The sequence below is a fragment of the Triticum dicoccoides genome, chromosome 5A (genome assembly GCF_002162155.2).
Source record: "Triticum dicoccoides isolate Atlit2015 ecotype Zavitan chromosome 5A, WEW_v2.0, whole genome shotgun sequence".
Taxonomy (NCBI): domain Eukaryota; kingdom Viridiplantae; phylum Streptophyta; class Magnoliopsida; order Poales; family Poaceae; genus Triticum; species Triticum dicoccoides.
The window spans coordinates 404,826,730-404,847,505 of NC_041388.1; the positions used below are offsets into that span (position 1 = coordinate 404,826,730).

General features: G+C 47.5%; 1 protein-coding gene across 1 annotated transcript; it reads left to right on the forward strand.

Moving 5' to 3' along the window:
* The first annotated feature begins 19,435 nt into the window (after nt 1-19,435).
* Nucleotides 19,436-20,634, forward strand: LOC119301858 (tuliposide A-converting enzyme 2, chloroplastic-like). Its single transcript, XM_037578832.1, has one exon. The coding sequence runs from the start codon at nt 19,508-19,510 to the stop codon at nt 20,441-20,443; it is 936 nt and encodes a 311-aa protein (XP_037434729.1). The 5' UTR covers nt 19,436-19,507; the 3' UTR covers nt 20,444-20,634.
* Nucleotides 20,635-20,776: the final 142 nt, after the last annotated feature.

Genomic DNA, 20,776 nt, shown 5'->3' on the forward strand with positions numbered 1-20,776 from the left:
ACGAGGGGAGGTAAGGAACTGCCATCTAGCTTTGCACTTGATTCACCTTCTGTTTTCAGTAAGCTTGTGACACCTAAACCTGCTTCTGCTATTCATTCTGATATGTCGCTTGTTATTGATGATGCCACTTCTGATATGCATGATACTTATGATGAAACTACTTCTATGCTTGATACTACTATGCCACTTGGTGAATTTCTTGATGAACAACTTGCTAGGGCTAGAGAGAATGAAATTATTGAAACTGATAATATTGATGAAAGTGATGATGAAGACTCTCCCCCTAATAAATATGAATTGCCTGTTGTTCCTGAGGGTTATGTTATGGATGAAGAAGCTACTAGAGCTATTCTAGCTTGCAATGATAGATATGATCTAAAGAGGTTATTAGCTAAATGGAAGCAGCAATCCCTTAATGCTAGAATGAAACCTGAACCTGCTTTTGCTACTTCACCTATCTGTGTTACTGATAAGGATTATGAATTCTCTGTTGATCCTGATATAATTACTTTGGTTGAATCTGATCCTTCTTATGGCTATGAGTCTGAAACTGTTGTGGCACATCTTACTAAATTAAATGATATAGCTACCCTGTTCACTAATGATGAGAGAACTCGCTACTTTTATATCCGTAAAATATTTCCGTTCTCATTAAAGGGTGATGCTAAGATATGGTTTAATTCTCTTGATCCTGGTTGTGTGCATAGTCCCCAGGATATGATTTATTACTTCTCTGCTAAATATTTCCCTGCAAATAAGAAACAAGCTGCCTTAAGGGATATATATATAATTTTGTGCAAATTGAAGAAGAGAGTCTCCCACAAGCTTGGGGGAGGCTTCTCCAATTACTTAATGCTTTCCCTGATCATCCTCTTAAGAAAAATGAAATACTTGATATCTTTTATAATGGACTAACCGATGCTTCCAGAGATTACCTGGATAGTTGTGTTGGTTCTGTTTTCAGGGAAAGAGCACCGGATGAAGCTGAAATTCTATTGAATAATATGTTGACAAATGAAAATAATTGGACACTTCCTGAGCCAACTCCTGAACCTATTCCTAAACCAATTCCGAAGCAGAGAGGTGTTCTATTTCTCAGTCCTGAAGATATGCAAGAGGCAAAGAAATCTATGAAAGAAAAGGGTATTAAAGATGGAGATGTTAAGAATTTACCTCCTATTGAAGAAATACATGGTCTTGATAACCCGACACAGGTAGTAAAGGTAAATTCTCTCTATAGATATGATAAAGCTGAAATCCCATTTACTAAGTTTACTAGCACATGCTTAGATGAGTTTGATAATTTTATGGTTAAGCAAGAAGACTTCAATGCTTATTTTGGTAGAGAATTAAAACGTAGTGCTGATATGCTTGAACACTTGGGTGATTATATGGCAAATGTTAAAGGTGAACTTAAACTTATTAGTAAACATGCTTCTATGGTTACCACTCAAGTAGAACAAGTACTTAAAGCTCAAAATGATTTGCTCAATGAATTGAATAGTAAGATAATGATTTTGCTGTTAGAGTGGCTACTAGAACTGGTAAGATGACTCAGGAACCTTTGTATCCTGAAGGTCACCCTAAGAGAATTGAGCAAGATTCTCAGAGAAATAATATAGATGCACCTAGTCCTTCTAAAAGGAAGAAAAAAATGATAGGACTTTGCATGCTTCTAGTGAACCTATTACTGAAACACCTGAGAATCCAAATGATATTTCTATTTCTGATACTGAAACACAATCTGGTAATGAACCTGAAACTAGTGATAATGTTAATGATAATGTTCATGATGATGCTCAACCTAGCAATGATAATGATATAGAAATTGAACCTGCTGTTGATCTTGATAACCTACAATCAAAGAATCAACCTGTTGTTGATCTGGTAATGAACCTGCTGTTAATGATAATGTTCATGATGATGCTCAACCTAGCAATGATAATGATATAGAAATTGAACCTGCTGTTGATCTTGATAACCCACAATCAAAGAATCAATGTTATGATAAGAGAGACTTTGTTGCTAGGAAACATGGTAAAAAAAGAGAACCATGGGTTTAGAAACCCATGCCTTTTTCTCCCAAACCATCTAAGAAAAAGGATGATGAGGATTTTGAGCGCTTTGCTGAAATTATTAGACCTATGTTTTTGCGTACGCGATTAACTGATATGCTTAAAATGAATCCTTATGCTAAGTACATGAAAGAAATTGTTACTAATAAAAGAAAGATAACGGAAGCTGATATTTCCACCATGCTTGCTAATTATACTTTTAAGGGTGGAATACCAAAGAAACTTGGAGATCCAGGAATACCCACTATACCATGCTCCATTAAAAGAAACTATGTTAAAACTGCTTTATGTGATCTTCGAGCCGGTGTTAGTGTTATGCCTCTCTCTTTATATCGTAGACTTGATTTGAATAAGTTGACACCTACTGAAATATCTTTGCAAATGGTTGATAAATCAACTTCTATACCTATCGTTATTTGTGAGGATGTGCCTGTTGTGGTTGCAAACGTTACTATTTTAACGGACTTTGTTATTCTTGATATTCCCGAGGACGATAGTATGTCTATTATTCTTGGAAGACCCTTTTTTGAATATTGCAGGGGCTGTTATTGATTGCAACAAAGGCAATGTCACTTTTCATGTTAATGGTAATAAGCATACGGTACACTTTCCGAGGAAACAACCTCAAGTCCACAGTATCAATTCTATTGGAAAAATTCCATCGATTATTTTTGGAGGTTTTGAATTTCCTCTTCCTACTGTCAAGAAGAAATATGATATTCTTATTGTTGGGGATGTGCATATTCCCATTGAGGTAACCTAGTGTTATTCAGAAATTCTCCGGTTTCATGCAATTCGGAATGAGTTTGTTAACAAGACTTGATCAACCTTGTTAATGGATTCCTTTTGATGAGCATGAGATGGATGAATTTAGAAAACACAACTCTTTGTACCCTCCTTTTACTTTCTGTTATTTATATTAAATAAAATAAAATAGTATTTTCTGTCTGTTATCTGAATTATCCGTGCAATATAAAAATACCCCGGAAATAAAAGTTCTCCAAATGCCCTGAAATTTAAATATGTTTTTTTCCGGAATATTTGAGAATATTTGGCACTGAGAACACAGCAGGGGGGCATCCACCTGGCCACGAGGGTGGAGGGCGCGCCCCCCTTCCTCGTGGGCCCATGGTGGCCCTCCTCCACTTATTCCTGCACCCACACACTCCTTCTTCCTCCCACAAACACCATTATCCAGTTCAAACCCGAGTACAAGCTCATTTTGTTGCCATTTTCGATCTCCTTGCTCAAAGCACCTCTCACAAAATTGCTTGAGGGGATTGGACCTTGTTATGTGACTCCTCCATTGGTCTAATTAGTTTTTGTTCTAGTGCTTTATTCATCGCATATTTTTGCTGCTTAGGTGACCCTGTTCTTGAGCTTGCATGTCAAATTTATGTGGTTCCAAGTAGTTCTAATGCATGATATGGGCTCTAGGCACTTGTAGGAGTAGTTGCTATCAATTTTTTTGAGTTTGGTTCACTTTTATTTTGAAGTTACTAAAAATTTCAGAATTTTTGAGAAAATAATGAAGAGATTTTTGAGGGGCTCATCGAGCGAAGCTCGAAGGAAAAGCAAAATGAAGAAGCAAAGAAGCCCAAATATAGTCTGCCTTGCACCGCAGAAGTTAGGCCGTGTGAATGGCCCTCCGATGATTTCTTGAGAGCAACTGGGATTTATGAAGATTTTTATGAATTGGCTAAGAATGCAGGCCTCACTGACTTCCTCCGCGACCAACGTGAACAGTATCTCTTACTCACCAATACTTTTGTGCAAAACTTCTACTATTATCCTAGGGAATCACCTCCTTCAATAGAGTTTCATTTATATGATGTGGTTAAGAAGATGTCACTATATGAATTTTGTAGGGTTTGCAAAATACCTTTCGAGGGTAGCTTAGAGGAACCACATCGTAAAGATGTGGATGGGTTTATTGACACTATCACTGTAGGGGAAACTAGGAAGGTTTTCAATGCAAGAATCACTAGCATACATTTTCCTGTTTTACGCTACTTTGCAATATTTGCTAGTCGTTGCTTAATTGGTCGCGGAAACTGTGGAAACCTTAGTGTTCCTGATATTTTTTATTTTGTTCCATGGTTTATTCCGTGATGACTCTGTTAGTATGGGCGGTATTATTGCTAAACGGTTAAGTCTGAACCGTACAAAGGGCCCCATCTTTGGTGGTATCTATGCTTCATGCATTGCTGCATATTATAACATACCTATTAGGCACTATGAAAAAGAAGAAACATTACTGCCTACTGTTTATTTAGATTATAAGAGTATGGTAGCGCATGATTTTATTATAAAGAATAGGGAAGGGGAGCTTAAATACAAATTGTTCTTTGATAAACGTCATCCTGAAACTATCACCTTACCGGCTCCTTCCTTGTTTGATTTATCTACAGGCCAGTACCTCGTCTCGCCGGAGGACATTCACGCTTACCGGAACCCTACATCAGCTACAGAGCCAGAGTCGGAACCACAAGTTGATCCTCCACGACAGTCTAATTACCAGTGGGATCTGGAGATGATTGCCAACCAGTGGCAATCAGAGTCTTCTTCTTCGCAGTACGACCCCAACTATTACTATGGATATCCGCCAAGCCAACCGTGGCCATAGACCAACTTAGGCCAAAAGCCTAAGCTTGGGGGAGTACATATTTCTCAACGACATTACATTCATGTTCACACACTCATTGCTAGATGTCGGTGCTCATACTTTTTCATTGTAATATCCATGCTATGTTATTTCCTTTTTATGCTTTCTTCTTGTGTGTTTAATAAACCTTAACAAAACCAAAAAAATTAGTCGTAGCTTTTAGCTAGTTTTAATTTTCATGCTTTTAGTAGTAATTAAAAATAAAACCCAAAAAGATTTCATGTTCTTCTTTTTCTTGTTGGGAGCTTTCCCATGTAAATAGTCTTATTTCTTTTCTTTTCTTTAGGGGTCGATAGGAGAAGACCATGATTAAATTGTTGAAGTGGCTCCTATATGCATTATTGTTGATCTAACAAAAGAGCCCATATTGCCTTGTCTTCTCCTGTTTATTGAATGCTTGCAGATTCCAGTTTAGTCCAATGCACGTGCACTATTATTATGATCCACATCGTTCGGTCATACAAGTGAAAGGCAATTATGACGATATATGATGGACTGACTGAGATGAGAAAAGCTGGTATGAACTCGACCTCTCTTATTTATTTTTAAATATGATTAGTTCATCGTTCCTTATTCAGCCTATTATGAATAAATATGTTTGCAATGACAATTAGAGATTATAGTTGCTTATGCCATGCTTAATTAGCTAGGAGCTTATAATGGTTTACCTTGCGTGCCAACATGCTATTAAAACGGTTGTAATGTGGTATGATAGGGTGGTATCCTCTTTTGAACGATTCGAGTGGCTTGACTTGGCACATGTTCACGCATGTAGTTGAAACAAAATCAACATAGCCTCTACGTTTTTATGTTCATGGTGCATTATATCCTACTCATGCTTGCATTCAGTGTCGATTAATTTTAATGCATGTGCATGACTGTTGTCGCTCTCTAGCTGGTCGCTTCCCAGTCTCTTTCTAGCATTCACCTGTACTAAGCGGGAATACTGCTTATGTATCCAATCCCATAAACCCCAAAGTTATTCCATATGAGTCCACCATACCTACCTATATACGGTATCTACCCGCCGTTCCAAATAAATTTGTATGTGCCAAACTCTAAACCTTCAAATAAATATCATGGTTTGTATGCTCGAATAGCTCATGTATCAACTAGGGATGTCTGTATCTTCCATGTTAGGCGGGTTATTCTCAAGAGGAGTGGACTCCGCTCCTCACTCACGAGAAAGTGGCTGGTCACCGGGATGCCCAGTCCCATGCTTTATGCAAATCAAATCAAAGTAATTGCAAACAAAACTCTCCTGGGACTCTTGTTAGTTGGAGGCACTCGTTGTTTCGAGCAAGCCATGGATTGAGGCTTGTTGGTGGAGGGGGAGTATAAACTTTACCATTCTGTTTGGGAACCGCCTATAATGTGTGTAGCATGGAAGATATCGCCATCTCTTGGTTGTTATGTTGACAATGAAAGTATACCGCTCAAAATATTATTCACCTCTATTTCAAAACTGAGCTCTGATACCTCTACAAATCCCTGCTTCCCTCTATGAAGGGCCTATCTATTTACTTCCATGTTGAGTCATCATCCTCTTATTAAAAAGCACCAGTTGGAGAGCACCACTATCATTTGCATTCATTACTGTTAGTTTACATTGAGTATGACTTGACTGGATCTCTTTTACCATGAATTACAATGTATAGTAAGTCCTTGATCTTTAAAGGTGCTCTGCATTTATGTTTTGCAGCCTCAGAAAGGGCTAGCGAGATACCATCTTGTTATATCACATTATGATTGTTTTGAGAAAGTGTTGTCATTTGAGATTTATTATTATTGCTCGCTAGTTGATTATGCCATTGATATGAGTAAAAATAAGACCTAAGCGTTATTGTGAATATGGTTAGTTCATAATCTTTGCTGAAAACTTGAATGTTGCCTTTACATATTTACAACAACAAGAGCAAACAGAGTTTGTAAAAGTTTTTCTTTATCACTTTCAGTTTGTCAACTGAATTGCTTGAGGACAAGCAAAGGTTTAAGCTTGGAGGAGTTGATATGTCTCCATCATATCTACTTTTCCAAACACTTTTGCCCTTGTTTTGGACTCTAACTTGCATGATTTGAATGGAACTAACCCGGACTGACGTTGTTTTCAGCAGAATTGCCATGGTGTTATTTATGTGCAGAAACCAAAGTTCTCGGAATGACCTGAAACTCCATGGAGCGTCTTTTTGGAAATAATAAAAAATACTAGCAAAAGATCAAGGCCAGGGGGCCCACACCCTAGCCACGAGGGTGGGGGCGCGCCTGCCCCCTGGGTGCGCCCCCTACCTCGTGGGCCCCCTGGAGCTCCTCCGACCTCAACTCCAACTCTATATATTCACTTTCGGGGAGAAAAAAATAAAGGAGAAGGATTCATCGCGTTTTACGATAAGGAGCCGCTTCCAAGCCCTAAAACCTCTCAGGAGGGTTGATCTGGAGTCCGTTCGGGGCTCCGGAGAGGGGAGTCTATTAGGGTTTGATCCCTAGTATCCACTATGTTTTGAGATTGATGTTGCTATGACTTTTCTATGCTTAATGCTTGTCACTAGGGCCCGAGTGCCATGATTTCAGATCTGAACCTATTATGTTTTCATGAATATATGTGAGTTCTTGATCCTATCTTGCAAGTCTATAGTCACCTACTATGTGTTATGATCCGGCAACCCCAAAGTGACAATAATCGGGACCACTCCCGGTGATGACCGTAGTTTGAGGAGTTCATGTATTCACTATGTGTTAATGCTTTGGTCCGGTACTCTATTAAAAGGAGGCCTTAATATCCCTTAGTTTCCACTAGGACCCCACTGCCACGGGAGGGTAGGACAAAAGATGTCATGCAAGTTCTTTTCCATAAGCACGTATGACTATATTTGGAATACATGCCTACATTACATTGATGAATTGGAGCTAGTTCTGTGTCACCCTAGGTTATGACTGTTACATGATCGACCGCATCCGGCATAATTCTCTATCACCAATCCATTGCCTACGAGCTTTCCATATATTGTTCTCCGCTTATTTACTTTTCCGTTGCTATTGCTATCATCACTACAAAATACAAAATACATTGCTTTTACTACTGTTACCTTTTGTTACCGTTATCACTACTATCATATTACTTTGCTACTAAACACTTTGTTGCAGATATTAAGTTTCCAGGTGTGGTTGAATTGACAACTCAGCTGCTAATACTTGAGAATATTCTTTGGCTCCCCTTGTGTCGAATCAACAAATTTGGGTTGAATACTCTACCCTCGACAACTGTTGCGATCCCCTATACTTGTGGGTTATCAAGGATGACGATGTCCCCGGATGCTTCATCTATAATGTTTATGGCTTTATTTATAAAGCAGAGCGGAAGCCTTTTTCGATATTTTTATGAAGAAAAAAAATTGTGAGTTTACTCTCCGTTGCCAGGTTGAACGAATTGTGGATATTGCTCTCCAATGTGATATTCATTTTATTAGTTGGGGACGTTGTTTGTTGTGCTAGAGGTTGAGGTTGAGGTGGTTGAAATCTTTCAATTTTATTTGTCCCAATACTTTGTTTGAATCATGTGCAAGTCAAAGCATGTCAAAAACATTCCTCTTGTTTTCTTTTCATGATGTCTTGTTGCCTTTTTTGACACTATGATGCCTTGTTACTTTATAGTGATGACGGGCTGATGCTTACATGATTTGATTAAATGAAAATTGTACAACAAACTAAGAGCATCTACAACCGGGTGCCTTAAACCCTCCTCAAACGTTCGGGCGAGCCGCCCAGTCACTGTCCGGTCACATTTTTCAACCCAGACGGACACCCCAAATGGGTCTCAAACGCCCGGACTGACCGGAACCCCCCATATCTAGCCCAAATATAGGGCAGATATGGGGTGGCCTAGGCACGCCCGGGCGCGTCCGCCTGACAAGCCCGACCCACCACCGACCCCACAGATGTCCCATAAAAAACATTGGGCTCATCGCTCCGAAACCCTAGTTCACTCACTCTCCTCTCTCACTCCCTCCTCCCCCGCACCGATTCCGACCAAATCCAGCGCAATGTCGATCTCCAACAGCCGCTCCGACGACGAGTTGGATTCGGAGTATGAGATTGCCATCCGCATCACCTTGGAGCGTCCAAGGTGGAGGCCGGGGGCAGCTCCGAATCTGCAGCCTCGCCGCAACCGTAACTTCCTCGTCGGCGCAGCTCGGACGCCCGTGCTGAGGGCAACTCCGACAGGCAGCATGCACAAATCGCGCCTCCCCTACACCGTCTCCTGGCCCCGCCGGCTGCTGCTCCCCTCGTGGGTAGCGATGGGTGAGGGAGTCCTGGACTAAGGGGTCCTCGGGCGTCCGGCCTGTTAGCCATTGGCCGGACTGATGGGCTGTGAAGATACGAAGACCGAAGACTGCACACGTGTCCGGATGGGACTCTCCTCGGTGTGGAAGGCAAGCTTGGCGACCAAATATGTAGATTCCTTTCTTAGTAACCGACCTTGTGTAACCCTAGATCCTCCCGGTGTCTATATAAACCAGAGGACTTAGTCCGGAGAGGGGGAGATATATTACCATAGCCATACAAGCTAGACCTCTAGGGTTTAGCCATTACGATCTCGTGGTAGATCAACTCTTGTAATACTCATATTCATCAATATCAATCAAGCAGGACATAGAGTATTACCTCCATAGAGAGGGCCCGAACCTGGGTAAACATCGTGTCCCCTGTCTCTTGTTACCATCGACCTTAGACGCACAGTTCGGGACCCCCTACCCGAGATCCGCCGGTTTTGACACCGACATTGGTGCTTTCATTGAGAGTTCCACTGTGTCGTCCTCAAAAGGTTCGTTGGCCCCTTCAATCGTCAACAATGACGCTGTCCAAGGAGAAACCTTCCTCCCCGGACAAATTTTTGTGTTCGGCGGCTTCGCACTGCGGGCCAACTCATTTGGATATCTGGAGCAGATCGATAGCTACGCCCCTGGCCACCATGTCAGATTTGGGAGCTTGAACTACATCGTGGACATCCCTGGAGATCTGATCTTCGCTGGATTCGAGACCATGGCGATCGCTCCTGGTCACCTCGATGAACATGACCTAAATCTGTCATCGGACCATATTCAGGAGATAGCTCCTATAACTACTCTGGCCTTAGATCCGGAGCATACGGTGCCATCTAAGGACTGGAGGTTCAAGCCCACCACGGAGGCCACAGATTCCTCGGTGTTGGAGCCGCACATGGACTTAAACTCACACAATATTTTTGTCACTGGAACCCCGGACTCGTCTCCGGGTGTAAGTTCCGAACCATGTGAGTCCACGGATGTCGAACTTGATCGTTTATTGATCTTCGAGTTCAGCGCTGCAGACATCTTCCAGCACTCACCCTTGGGCGACGTGCTAAGCTCTTTAAAGAACCTGTCCTTGGCGGGGGACTCATAGCCGAACTATATCCGGTTCGAACTAGAAGCTGATGACAGGGAATTTCGCTCCCCACCCGCCACCCACTTTATAGCCACTATCGAAGACTTAACCGACATGCTCGATTACAACTTCGATGACATCGACTGTATGGACGACGATGCCGGAGAAGAAGAGGCCCAGTACCCGCTGTTCACCGGACGCTGGACGGCCACTTCCTCGCACGATGTGTACATGGTGGATGTACCAAAGGAGAATAGCGGCGATGACAAAGAAGACCCAGTTGAGGATAAACCTCCTGAGATACAATTGAAACGCCAGCGTCAGCGGGGCCGCTCTAAGTCATGCCGCAGTAAAGATAGCAACACCGGCACAGGAGGAAGATAACACTCCGGAAGGTGCCGAAGATAACGAAGACCCCGTTGACGCAACTACCGAACGGGATGAACGGGAATATGGGCAGATTAGCCCTGGTAGACAGACCATGCACGAGGACTCGAAGGACAGTAATTATCTTACGCTCTCCGAGGATGAGGCGAGCCTCAGCACCGAGGATTTCATAGTGCCTAAGGAACCTCTTGAGCAGGAGCGCTTCAAGCGCCAGCTAATAGCCACTGCAAGGAGCCTGAAAAAGAAGAAGCATCAGCTTCAAGCTGACCAAGATCTGCTCAACGATAAATGGACCGACGTCCTAGCAGCCGAAGAATACGGCCTCAAGCGCCCGGCCAAAAGCTACCCGAAGCGCAAATTACTACCTCAGTTCCACGTCGAGGCGCCGGAACACATACCACCATCGCGCAATGCGGCTGACCGACCACCATGTGGACGGGACAAAGCGGCAACTCAAGCCGAACACCAGCCCGCCCCACCTCATCGCAAAGGCAGAGGTAAATCAGCTCACGGTCATATATATGACCTTTGACATGACCTGAACAATAAAGCAGGATATACCCGATTGATTTACGGATCGCGAGGACGTTCCTCAACACGTGATGACGGCTACCAATTCGGACATGACAAACCTAGTCACACCCGAACCGACAACCGCAGACGGACTCCATGGGAGCTATGTCGTGATGTGGCCCGATAGAGAGGCGTCGCACACCCTCTTTGCTTCACCGATGAAGTAATGGATCACGAATTCCCCGAAGGGTTCAAACCCGTTAACATTGAATCATACGATGGAACAACTGACCCCGCGGTATGGATCGAGGATTTTATTCTCCATATCCACATGGCCCGCGGAGATGACCTACACGCTATCAAATACCTCCCACTAAAGCTCAAAGGGCCAGCTCGGGACTGGTTAAATAGCTTGTCTGAAAATTCTATCGGCAGCTGGGAGGACTTGGAAGAAGCCTTCCTCGACAACTTCCAAGGTACATATGTCCGGCCACCAGACGCCGATGATTTAAGCCACATAGTCAAACAACCTGGAGAGTCAACTAGGAAATTTTGTACTAGGTTCCTAACCAAAAAGAACTAGATCATCGACTGTCCGGATGCCAAAGCCCTAGCGGCCTTTAAGCATAGCATCCACGACGAATGGCTCGCCCGCCACCTCGGCCAAGAAAAGCCGAAATCTATGGCAGCCCTCACGGCACTCATGACCCGCTTTTGCGTGGGTGAGGATAGTTGGTTGGCTCATAGCAAAAACACAGCCAGTGAGGCAGGACCCTATGAAGTTAAGAACCGCAACGACAAGCTCTGAGGCAGCAAACACAAACGCCGAAGCAATGATGACAACACCGATGACGCTGCTGTCAATTGCCGGATTCAGCGGCTCCAAGTCCGGTCAGCGAAAAAAGCCGTATAAAAGAAACAATCAGGGACCATCCATCATAGAACGCATACTCGACCGTCCGTGCCAAATCCATGGCACCCCAGACAAACCAGCCAACCATACCAACAGAGATTGCTGGGTTTTTAAGCAAGCCGATAAGTTAAATGCCGAAAACAAGGAAAAGGGACCGCAGAGCGAGGACGATGACGAGGAGCCCCTGCAGCCAAACACAAGGGGACAGAAGAAGTTTCCCCCTCAGGTCGAAACGGTGAACATGATATATGCTACGCACATCCCCAAGAGGGAGCGCAAGCGCGCACCCAGGGACATCTATGCGATAGAGCCAGTCGCCCCAAAATTCAATCCAAAGTCATCGTGCCCGATCACTTTTGATCGTCGGAATCACCCAACCAGTATCCGGCATGGCGGATCAGCTGCACTAGTCCTAGACCCAATCATTGATGGATTCCACCTGACGCGGGTCCTCATGGACGGTGGCAGCAGCCTCAATCTACTCTATCAGGATACAGTGCGCAAAATGGGCATTGACCCATCACGGGTCAAGCCCACAAGGACTACCTTTAAAGGAGTCATACCAGGCGTAGAGGCCCGCTGTATGGGCTCAATCACACTAGAGGTTGTCTTTGGATCTCTGGACAACTTCCGAAGCGAGGAGTTAATCTTCGACATCGTCCCCTTTCGCAGCGGCTATCACGCACTGCTTGGACGAACCGCATTTGCTCGATTCAATGTGGTACCTCACTACACTTATCTCAAGCTCAAGATGCCCGGATCACGTGGTGTCATAACAGTCAATGGAAATATGGAATGCTCCCTCCGTACCGAGGAGCATACCACGGCCTTAGCAGCAGAAATACAGCGCGGCCTTTTCCAGCAGAACCTTAATTCGACGGTCGAGCCCCCGGACACCATTAAGAGAGTCCGGACTATCCTACAGCAAGACAGCCCGGCTCGTCAAGAGTTTAACTAGCAATTTGGCCTCCGTCCCAGTCCCAATCAAACGGCGGCATTCGTACCGCGCGTACATAACTACGCACTCAAAATTCCATGGAGGCATAGCTAGCCCGTGATCCACGGTGTGGCTCGACCGAGCCTGGATCCGCACACCTTCACTTTTTCTTTTTCATTTCGGGTTTTTCTCTTCTCGAGGCTTTTTCTAGTAACCTGATCATCGGACCGATCAAGAGACGGATACACCAAGAAGGCAAGGAGCTTTGACATACAAGGGAATCCCCAGGTGGTCTCTGCTAACGATTGCTATACATATTTTACATACCCGCACATAGCTCGCTCTTGGTCATGGCATGTTAAATAGCCTTACTTGCTTGTCGCATTGCTTGCACAAGTACACCTTGACGTATTAATCAAATTACAATGAAAAATATTTGGCAGCGTCAGCTTATTCCTTGATTTTTTTCCTTACCTCTGTATTTATTACTCATCGCACCCGTATACTCTGGTACGTATTACTTCGCCAGGGGCTTCATCGCGCCCCGCAATACAGCAACAAAGTCCAAGCACTTTTTACAGTACAGTTCGGTACCCTGAACTTATAGCATTATATGCATCGGCTCCGAATTATGTCTTTGGTCAATAGTTGGGTTGCCCAGCTCCTGTGCTTACTACATTACGTTCCGCTATATCGGCTAGGGTAGTAAAGGGAGAACTACTGCGATTGCGTCCCGATTCTTCTGGACGAGCACCTCGGTAGAGAAAGCCGAAAACTGACTGTCATGATGCAGCGAGAGCTGGTCAGCTGTTGGAGAGGTTTCAAATCCTTAGAGATTTTTTTTCTACTTTATCGAGGAATTGGTTTTTATCCGATCAGGTGTGTATAGCGCCCCTAGTTCGGCCTTCCGAATACCAGGGGCTTCGCCAAAATTCTCATTGTCAAACTCCTATGGCTAAGTGAGGGCGATAAAAGTCGTATAGTCTGATTACCTTGTTCGTTGCGCTAAACACCTCCTTTAAGGATCAGAATGTGGAGTAAAGAGTGTTTAGATTTATCCCGAACACCCCCATACTATCTACATGGGGGCAGAAGCCAACGACTGGCTAACCCTCAGATTTCATAAACGGCCGCACGGGAGGTAAAATTTTAAAAGTCACAAGCACTATATTACATAACGACCTTGTTTCATATTACAGGACAGGACAACATGAATGTTTTCATGGGAACATAACATCCTTCGCACATTGCTCCGCCACAAGGCGGGATCCCTCCAGAACACTATCAAAATATAGCTCAGGTCGGCGGTGCTCCTTGCCCTCAGGCGGCCCCTCGGTCATCAGCTTCTTGGCATCCATCTTCGCCCAGTGCGTCTTGGCGCGGGCAAAGGCCATCTGTGCACCTTCAATGCAGACCGACCGCTTCACGACTTCAAGCCGTGGGCGGGCACCCACAAGACGCTTTACACGTCTGAAGTATCTGCTGGGCATGGGCTCGGCAGGCCATAATCAGACTATTAGGTCCTTCATGGCTAGCTCGGCCACCTTGCGCAACTCGACCAGCTGTTTCAGCTAGTCGCTGAAGGGCACCGGATGTTCTGGTCCAAGGTATTGAGACCAGAACAGCTTCTCCGTAGAACTCCCTTCTTCGGCTCGATAGAACTCGGTAGCATCCGATACGCTGCGTGGCAAATCCGTAAATGCCCCTGGAGAGCTCCAAATTCGGGTAAGTAAAAGGAATGTTTCCTTCGCAGACTTGCTTTGCATAACGAAAGCCTTACCCGCGGCGATCTTCTTGGCCGCCTGGATTTCCTGAAGGGCGCTCTAGGCTTCGGCTCGGGCATCTTGTGTGCTCTGGCGGGCCTTCGCAAGTTCGGACCCTTGTGTCTTAGAATCACGCTCCAGGGACTCATACTTCTTGACGGCGTCCTAGAGCTCTTGCTGGACCTCGCTGATCCGGGCCTCGTGCTTCTCGCGCGTAGCGCGTTCCTCGGCCGCTTTGTCCTCGGCCTTGGCTAACGCCTTCTTGAGGGACGCCACCTCGGTCGTGGCCCCTAATAAAGTTCATGACACTTTAGTCAGCATGAACCATTCATCCTTCCTAAATATACACACAGGTTACTGCATACTTTGGCTGTCCTCCAGCTGCTTCTTCACGAGGCCGAGCTCTTTCCCGGCCCGCTCCAGGTTCTGCTTTAGTCCGGAGACCTCCGCAGTATGAGAGGCAGCAGCCATCAGCGATGTCTGCTTATTCACATAGACATCTTTTGTTAGACTCCTATGAAAATTATTTTGATCCTCTGTTCGGCTTTTCCTTTCCGGACACCGAACAGAGCATCAGGGGCTACTGTCTACACTGTGATATTCTCTCTATAATTATATTACTTACCTCAAAGCCTGTTAGAATGCTAGCACAGGCTTCGGTCAGTCCGCTTTTGGCGAACAGAACCTTCTTGATCACCGCACCCATAAGGATACGGTGTTCATCCACAATGGAAGCGCCTCACAACGCTTCCAGCAGATTATCTGGTGCCTCTGATTGGACAGAGGTCACTGGTGGAACAGGCACACCTCCTACTTTTAGGGAAGGCTGCTCGCTTGACTCCGGAGCCGTGTAGGTCTCCGGAATGGTATCCGGCTGGGGGTCGAATTGAACTTGGCCCCCACCACCAGTCCCCATGGGGGCTTTTCCCCCCATGTGTCCGGCGGCCGAGGAGTCATCCTTTGGCGCCACCCCGAAGACCTCCGGAACCTCTCCCTGACCAGAGAAGGTCCTTTGGGACACCACCTCGTCATCACCCTTGGCCGAGGGAGAGTGAGCGGGCGGCGGTGACACGCTGGCCATCTCCTTTGAATCCAACGAACCTCCTGTTGAGGATCGCGGGGAACTGTCACAGGCCGGACTGCAATAGCATAATTTAAACATATTAATATTACAAAGTGGAAAGGCCAGACATTTGGGCGTGCATTAGGTACTTATGAGGCAGCCTGAGGCTTGGTTCGGGGGGGAGGGGTCGCTCCGGACTGCTATCGACATGCCACGTGGAGTTATCTGTGAGGGAGCCCTTCCCCCTCTTGGGCGCCTTCGCCTCCAGAGTTGGGGAGGCCCCCCTTTTCTTCCTTCCCTCCTCAGGGGGGGAGTCGATTTCCTCCTCCTCTTCGTCGTCGTCTTCGGCGGCCGAAGAGTGAGTCTCGTCTCCGGACGTCACGTCCGAAGCACCTTTTCGGCAAAGGCCACTCCTGGCCCCTTTGGCCGTTTTCTTGGCCTTCTTCTCCGAAACATCATAAGGTGCCGGAAACAGCATCTTCGTCAGAAGTGGGGTTTCTTGGTCTTCAGGTAGCGAAGCCGGACAGTTAATCCGCCCCGCTATATCGATCCAGGCTTGAAAAATTGATAGGAAGGCTTAGACTCCTTCCTCAAAATATGCCAGTAGAGGGTATACCTTGAAAAAATGAAAGAACTTACCGAATTGGCATGGCGTTTTAAGTTGAGCCCGCGATCCTCGGTCGTGGGTGGTGGTGTCTCGCCGGCCTTGAAGAGCACTTTCCAGATGTCTTCGTGCATCGTGCCGAAGAGCTTAGTAGTGTCTGGTGCTTGGCCGGATCGAACTCTCACAAATAGCAAGTCCGGCGTTGGCACAGAAGGATCCGGCGAATGAGCATAACCTAGATCATGTTGACTAGTTTGATCCTCTTGGTTATCATGTTCTGGACGCACGTCTGGAGCCTAGTCAGCTCGCTCGAAGAGCCCCAGGTTAGGCCCTTCTCTTGCCGGGAGGTGAGCCGCATCGGAGCTCCGGATCGGAATTCGAGGGCTGCCGCCCAATTGGTGTTGGGCGGCTTGGTGATGTAGAAAGACCCCGACTGCCACCCCTTCACCATCTCCACAAAGGAGCCTTCGGGCCAGGTGACATTGGGCATCTTTCCCACCATGGCGCCTCCACACTCTGCTTGTTGGTCGCTCACCACCTTCGGCTTCACATTGAAGGTCTTCAACCATAGGCTGAAGTGAGGTGTGATACGGAGAAAGGCCTCGCACGCGATAATAAATGCCGAGATGTTGAGGATATAGTTGGGGGCTAGATCATGGAAGTCCATCCCATAGTAAAACATCAATCCGTGAACAAACGGGTGGAGAGGGAATCCCAGCCCGCGGATGAAATGTGTGAGAAACACCACCCTCTCATGGGGCTCTGGGGTAGGGACGATTTGTCCCTTGGCCGGGAGTCAGTAAACGATCCCCTTGGCCAGGTATCCGGCCTCCCCGGAGCTCCTTGATGTCCTCCTTCTTGATGAAGGAGGCTATCCACTTGCCTCCAGCTCCGGATCCGGACATGATTGGAGTGCTTTCTCGGGCGGGGAAAGCTAGAGCTTGGGCGCTGGAGCTCGAGTATGGATGGGCAGAGGAAGGAGAAGGCGTGGGAGAAGAAGAGGGAATCCTTATCCCCTTATAAAGGCAGTGAATATCGAACGCCTCCCCACTCGCCTATTCACAAGGGCTGTGTAAACAGGCACAGTTGGGTTACCCACGCCCGAATTGATGAAAATCCTGCAATAAGGGGACACGATCTATACTTTGACAAGACGTGCCAATGGCAACCACGTCTCGAAACATGGAGTGGCAGACGAAAAACGGTTCAAAATTATGGCCGGACTGACGTGACGTCATGTTACTAAAGTGGTCAGCAGATTGGATTCGTGAAATATTAATACTGTCTACGGCTGTGTGTTGCAAATCTGGACACAATTGTTTCGTCTGAAGACTATCTTGGGGTTCGGAAGGAGGAACCCGCCTTGCAATGCTGAAGATAGATCGACGCGCCGGATACCTTGTCATTGAAGCCAGGTTCAGGGGCTACTGAGGGAGTCCTGGACTAAGGGGTCCTCGGGCGTCCGGCCTGTTAGCCATGGGCCGGACTGATGGGCTGTGAAGATACGAAGACCAAAGACTGCACCCATGTCCGGATGGGACTCTCCTCGGCGTGGAAGGCAAGCTTGGCGACCAAATATGTAGATTCCTTTCTTTGTAACCGACCTTGTGTAACCCTAGATCCTCCTGGTGTCTATATAAACCGAAGAACTTAGTCCGGAGAGGGAGAGATATATAAATTACCATAGCCATACAAGCTAGACCTCTAGGGTTTAGACATTACGATCTCGTGGTAGATCAACTCTCGTAATACTCGTATTCATCAATATCAATCAAGCATGACGTAGGGTATTACCTCCATAGAGAGGGCCCAAACCTGGATAAACATCGTGTCCCCTGTCTCCTGTTACCATCGACTTTAGACGCACAGTTCGGGACCCCCTATCCGAGATCCGCCGGTTTTGACACCGACAATGGGTGCTTGTGCCCGCCCCACCGGCCCGGACGTGCACGTCGGAGCTGCCGCCCGCGAGAGGCAGCGGACAAGGGAGAGGGACGCTGCGGAGAGCTTTGTTCGCCGCCGCCGTGGGTTTCCGGCGGAGCCCGACGAGGACGAGAAGCTCCTCGCGTGGGTTTATCGCCGGTCGCTTACGACGGTGGAAACGGGCGCTCGGCGGCTCCGCCGGAAGAACGCGAAGGCTCTTCGGCTTGCCATCGAGCAGTCTGAGCGGGAGGCGAAGGAGAAGGCGACAGAGGCGGCTCGGCTGGCCAAGCTCAGGCGCTTGCAGGATCGAGCCGTCCAGCGCCTGAAGGGCCTCGTCATTGTCTCCTCCTCGTCGTCCGACGACCTCGGCTCCTCATCCGACGAATCGGACAATCCTCCACTAGCCGACGATGGCTACAGGTACGCCGGCGACCAGAAAGGGAAAGGGCCGGCCATAAAGTGGTGAAGTTCAATTTCATTTCAAGTTTTAGATGTAATATAAAGTTGTCTGTTGTTTATGTGAACTTTGGTGGATCTTTTGGTGAACTATTGTGCTATCCTATGTCGGATTCTATGTCCGGTCAGCTGGTCTACGTAGTTTGATCGACATTGCATGATTTAGTATGGATATAGGACTCGGATATGAGAGGCACGGATGTGGACAACGCGATTTGGGAAGTGTCTGGTCAGTGTCGGCGGACGCGCCCGGGCGCGTCCGCGGGCGTTTGAGGGGCCGGATTTGCCATGTCCGGCTGTAGATGCTCCAAGGGTATGATTGTGTTTCTTGCGATGAAACCAGTCCACTACGGTCAAGTTCTAAACTTCACACTTCCCGTCAACACAAGAATGAGTGTATGTGCGTGTATATAAGCATTTGTGATTGCACTGTAAAACGTTCAAGCTTTCTAATCTCTTATGTTCAACAATTATTAGATTGGATTGTTTCACACACGAGCTAATTGTTAATTTGTTGCTGATATCGGTTCTATTTTTCTTTTCTTTTTTGAAGAGGAAAAAAATAGTGAGTATACATTGCCGTCGGATCATACAGTACAATCAACTGTCTCGATTGATGCATTATCCGATCGTTGCATTCTCATGGCAATGGATCCAGGCCAGAAATTACGTGTGGCCATGCGCACTCCTCAGCTCGCTGCCGACTTGGCACCTTATCGCCATTTAAATCTGACAGACCTCGCGAAGCTGACAGTCACAACACCAAGGCCAAGCCTCAAGGCAAACACCTTCTCCACTCGCCACGGCCATGGACGCCGACGCCGACACGGTGGTGTTCGAGGCACCGGCGCACTTCCGCTTCTACAAGAGCGGCAGGATAGAGCGCCTTAACCGGCCTCCCATCCTCCCCGCCGGAGTCGACGAGGCCACCGGCGTCACCTCCAAGGACGTCGTCCTCGACGCGGACTCCGGCCTCTCCGTGCGCCTCTACCTTCCCAAGCTCCAGGAACCCTCCACGAAGCTCCCGGTCCTCGTCTACTTCCACGGCGGCTCCTTCCTCATCGAGTCGGCCGACTCCTCCACGTACCACAACTACGTCAACGCCCTCGCCGCGGCGGCCGGCGTCCTCGCGGTGTCCGTCGACTACCGCCTGGCCCCGGAGCACCCGCTCCCCGCGGCCTACGACGACTCCTGGGCCGCGCTCCAGTGGGCGGCGTCGGCGCAGGACGAGTGGATCCGCGAGCACGGCGACACGGCCCGCCTGTTCCTCGCCGGCGACAGCGCGGGGGCCAACATCGTGCACGACATGCTCATGAGGGCGACCTCCAACGACGGCAGCCCGAGGGTCGAGGGCGCGATACTGCTGCACCCGTGGTTCGGCGGGAGCAAGCCGGTGGAGGGGGAGCACCCGGCCGCGCCCATGGTCACCGGGATGCTCTGGTCCTACGCGTGCCCGGGCGCGGTGGGCGGCGCGGACGACCCGAGGATGAACCCGCTGGCGCCGGGCGCGCCGGCGCTGGAGAGGCTCGGGTGCGTGAGGATGCTCGTGACCGCGGGGCTGGCGGACGGGCTCGCCGCGCGCGACCGCGCGTACCACGACGCCGTGGCCGGCAGCGCGTGGGGCGGCACCGCGGCCTGGCACGGGTCCGATGGGGAGGGCCACGTGTTCTTCCTCGAGAAGCCCGGGTGCGACAACGCCAAGCAGCTCATGGACCGCGTCGTCGCGTTCATAGCCGGCGCCTGACAGAGTTGGTCTGCAGATCATCTCCATTGTGTTCGAGGGAAGTTGCTCTGCATGAGTGAATAAATAGGTGATGGCGCCTAGTTGGGGTTTAAGTTTGTCAGAACAGAGAGAGGGTTTTGGTGGAATTGTCCTTGTATTGATTGAGCCTCGTGGGCATATATTATATATGAGTACATGATTTATTTGGAGTACAAGGCAAGTCAGAATATTTCCTAGTCTAACTTATAACTTATGTTTCCTAATACAATCACGTTACTCAACATCCCCCCGCAGTCACAACGCTAGCGACGCAGACGGTGAGACTGGAGAAGAATCCGAATGCAAGCCGACGGA

Excerpts from the sequence above, each read along its gene's own strand:
- LOC119301858 (XM_037578832.1), top strand. The coding sequence starts at position 19,508 with ATGGACGCCGACGCCGACACGGTGGTGTTCGAGGCACCGGCGCACTTC.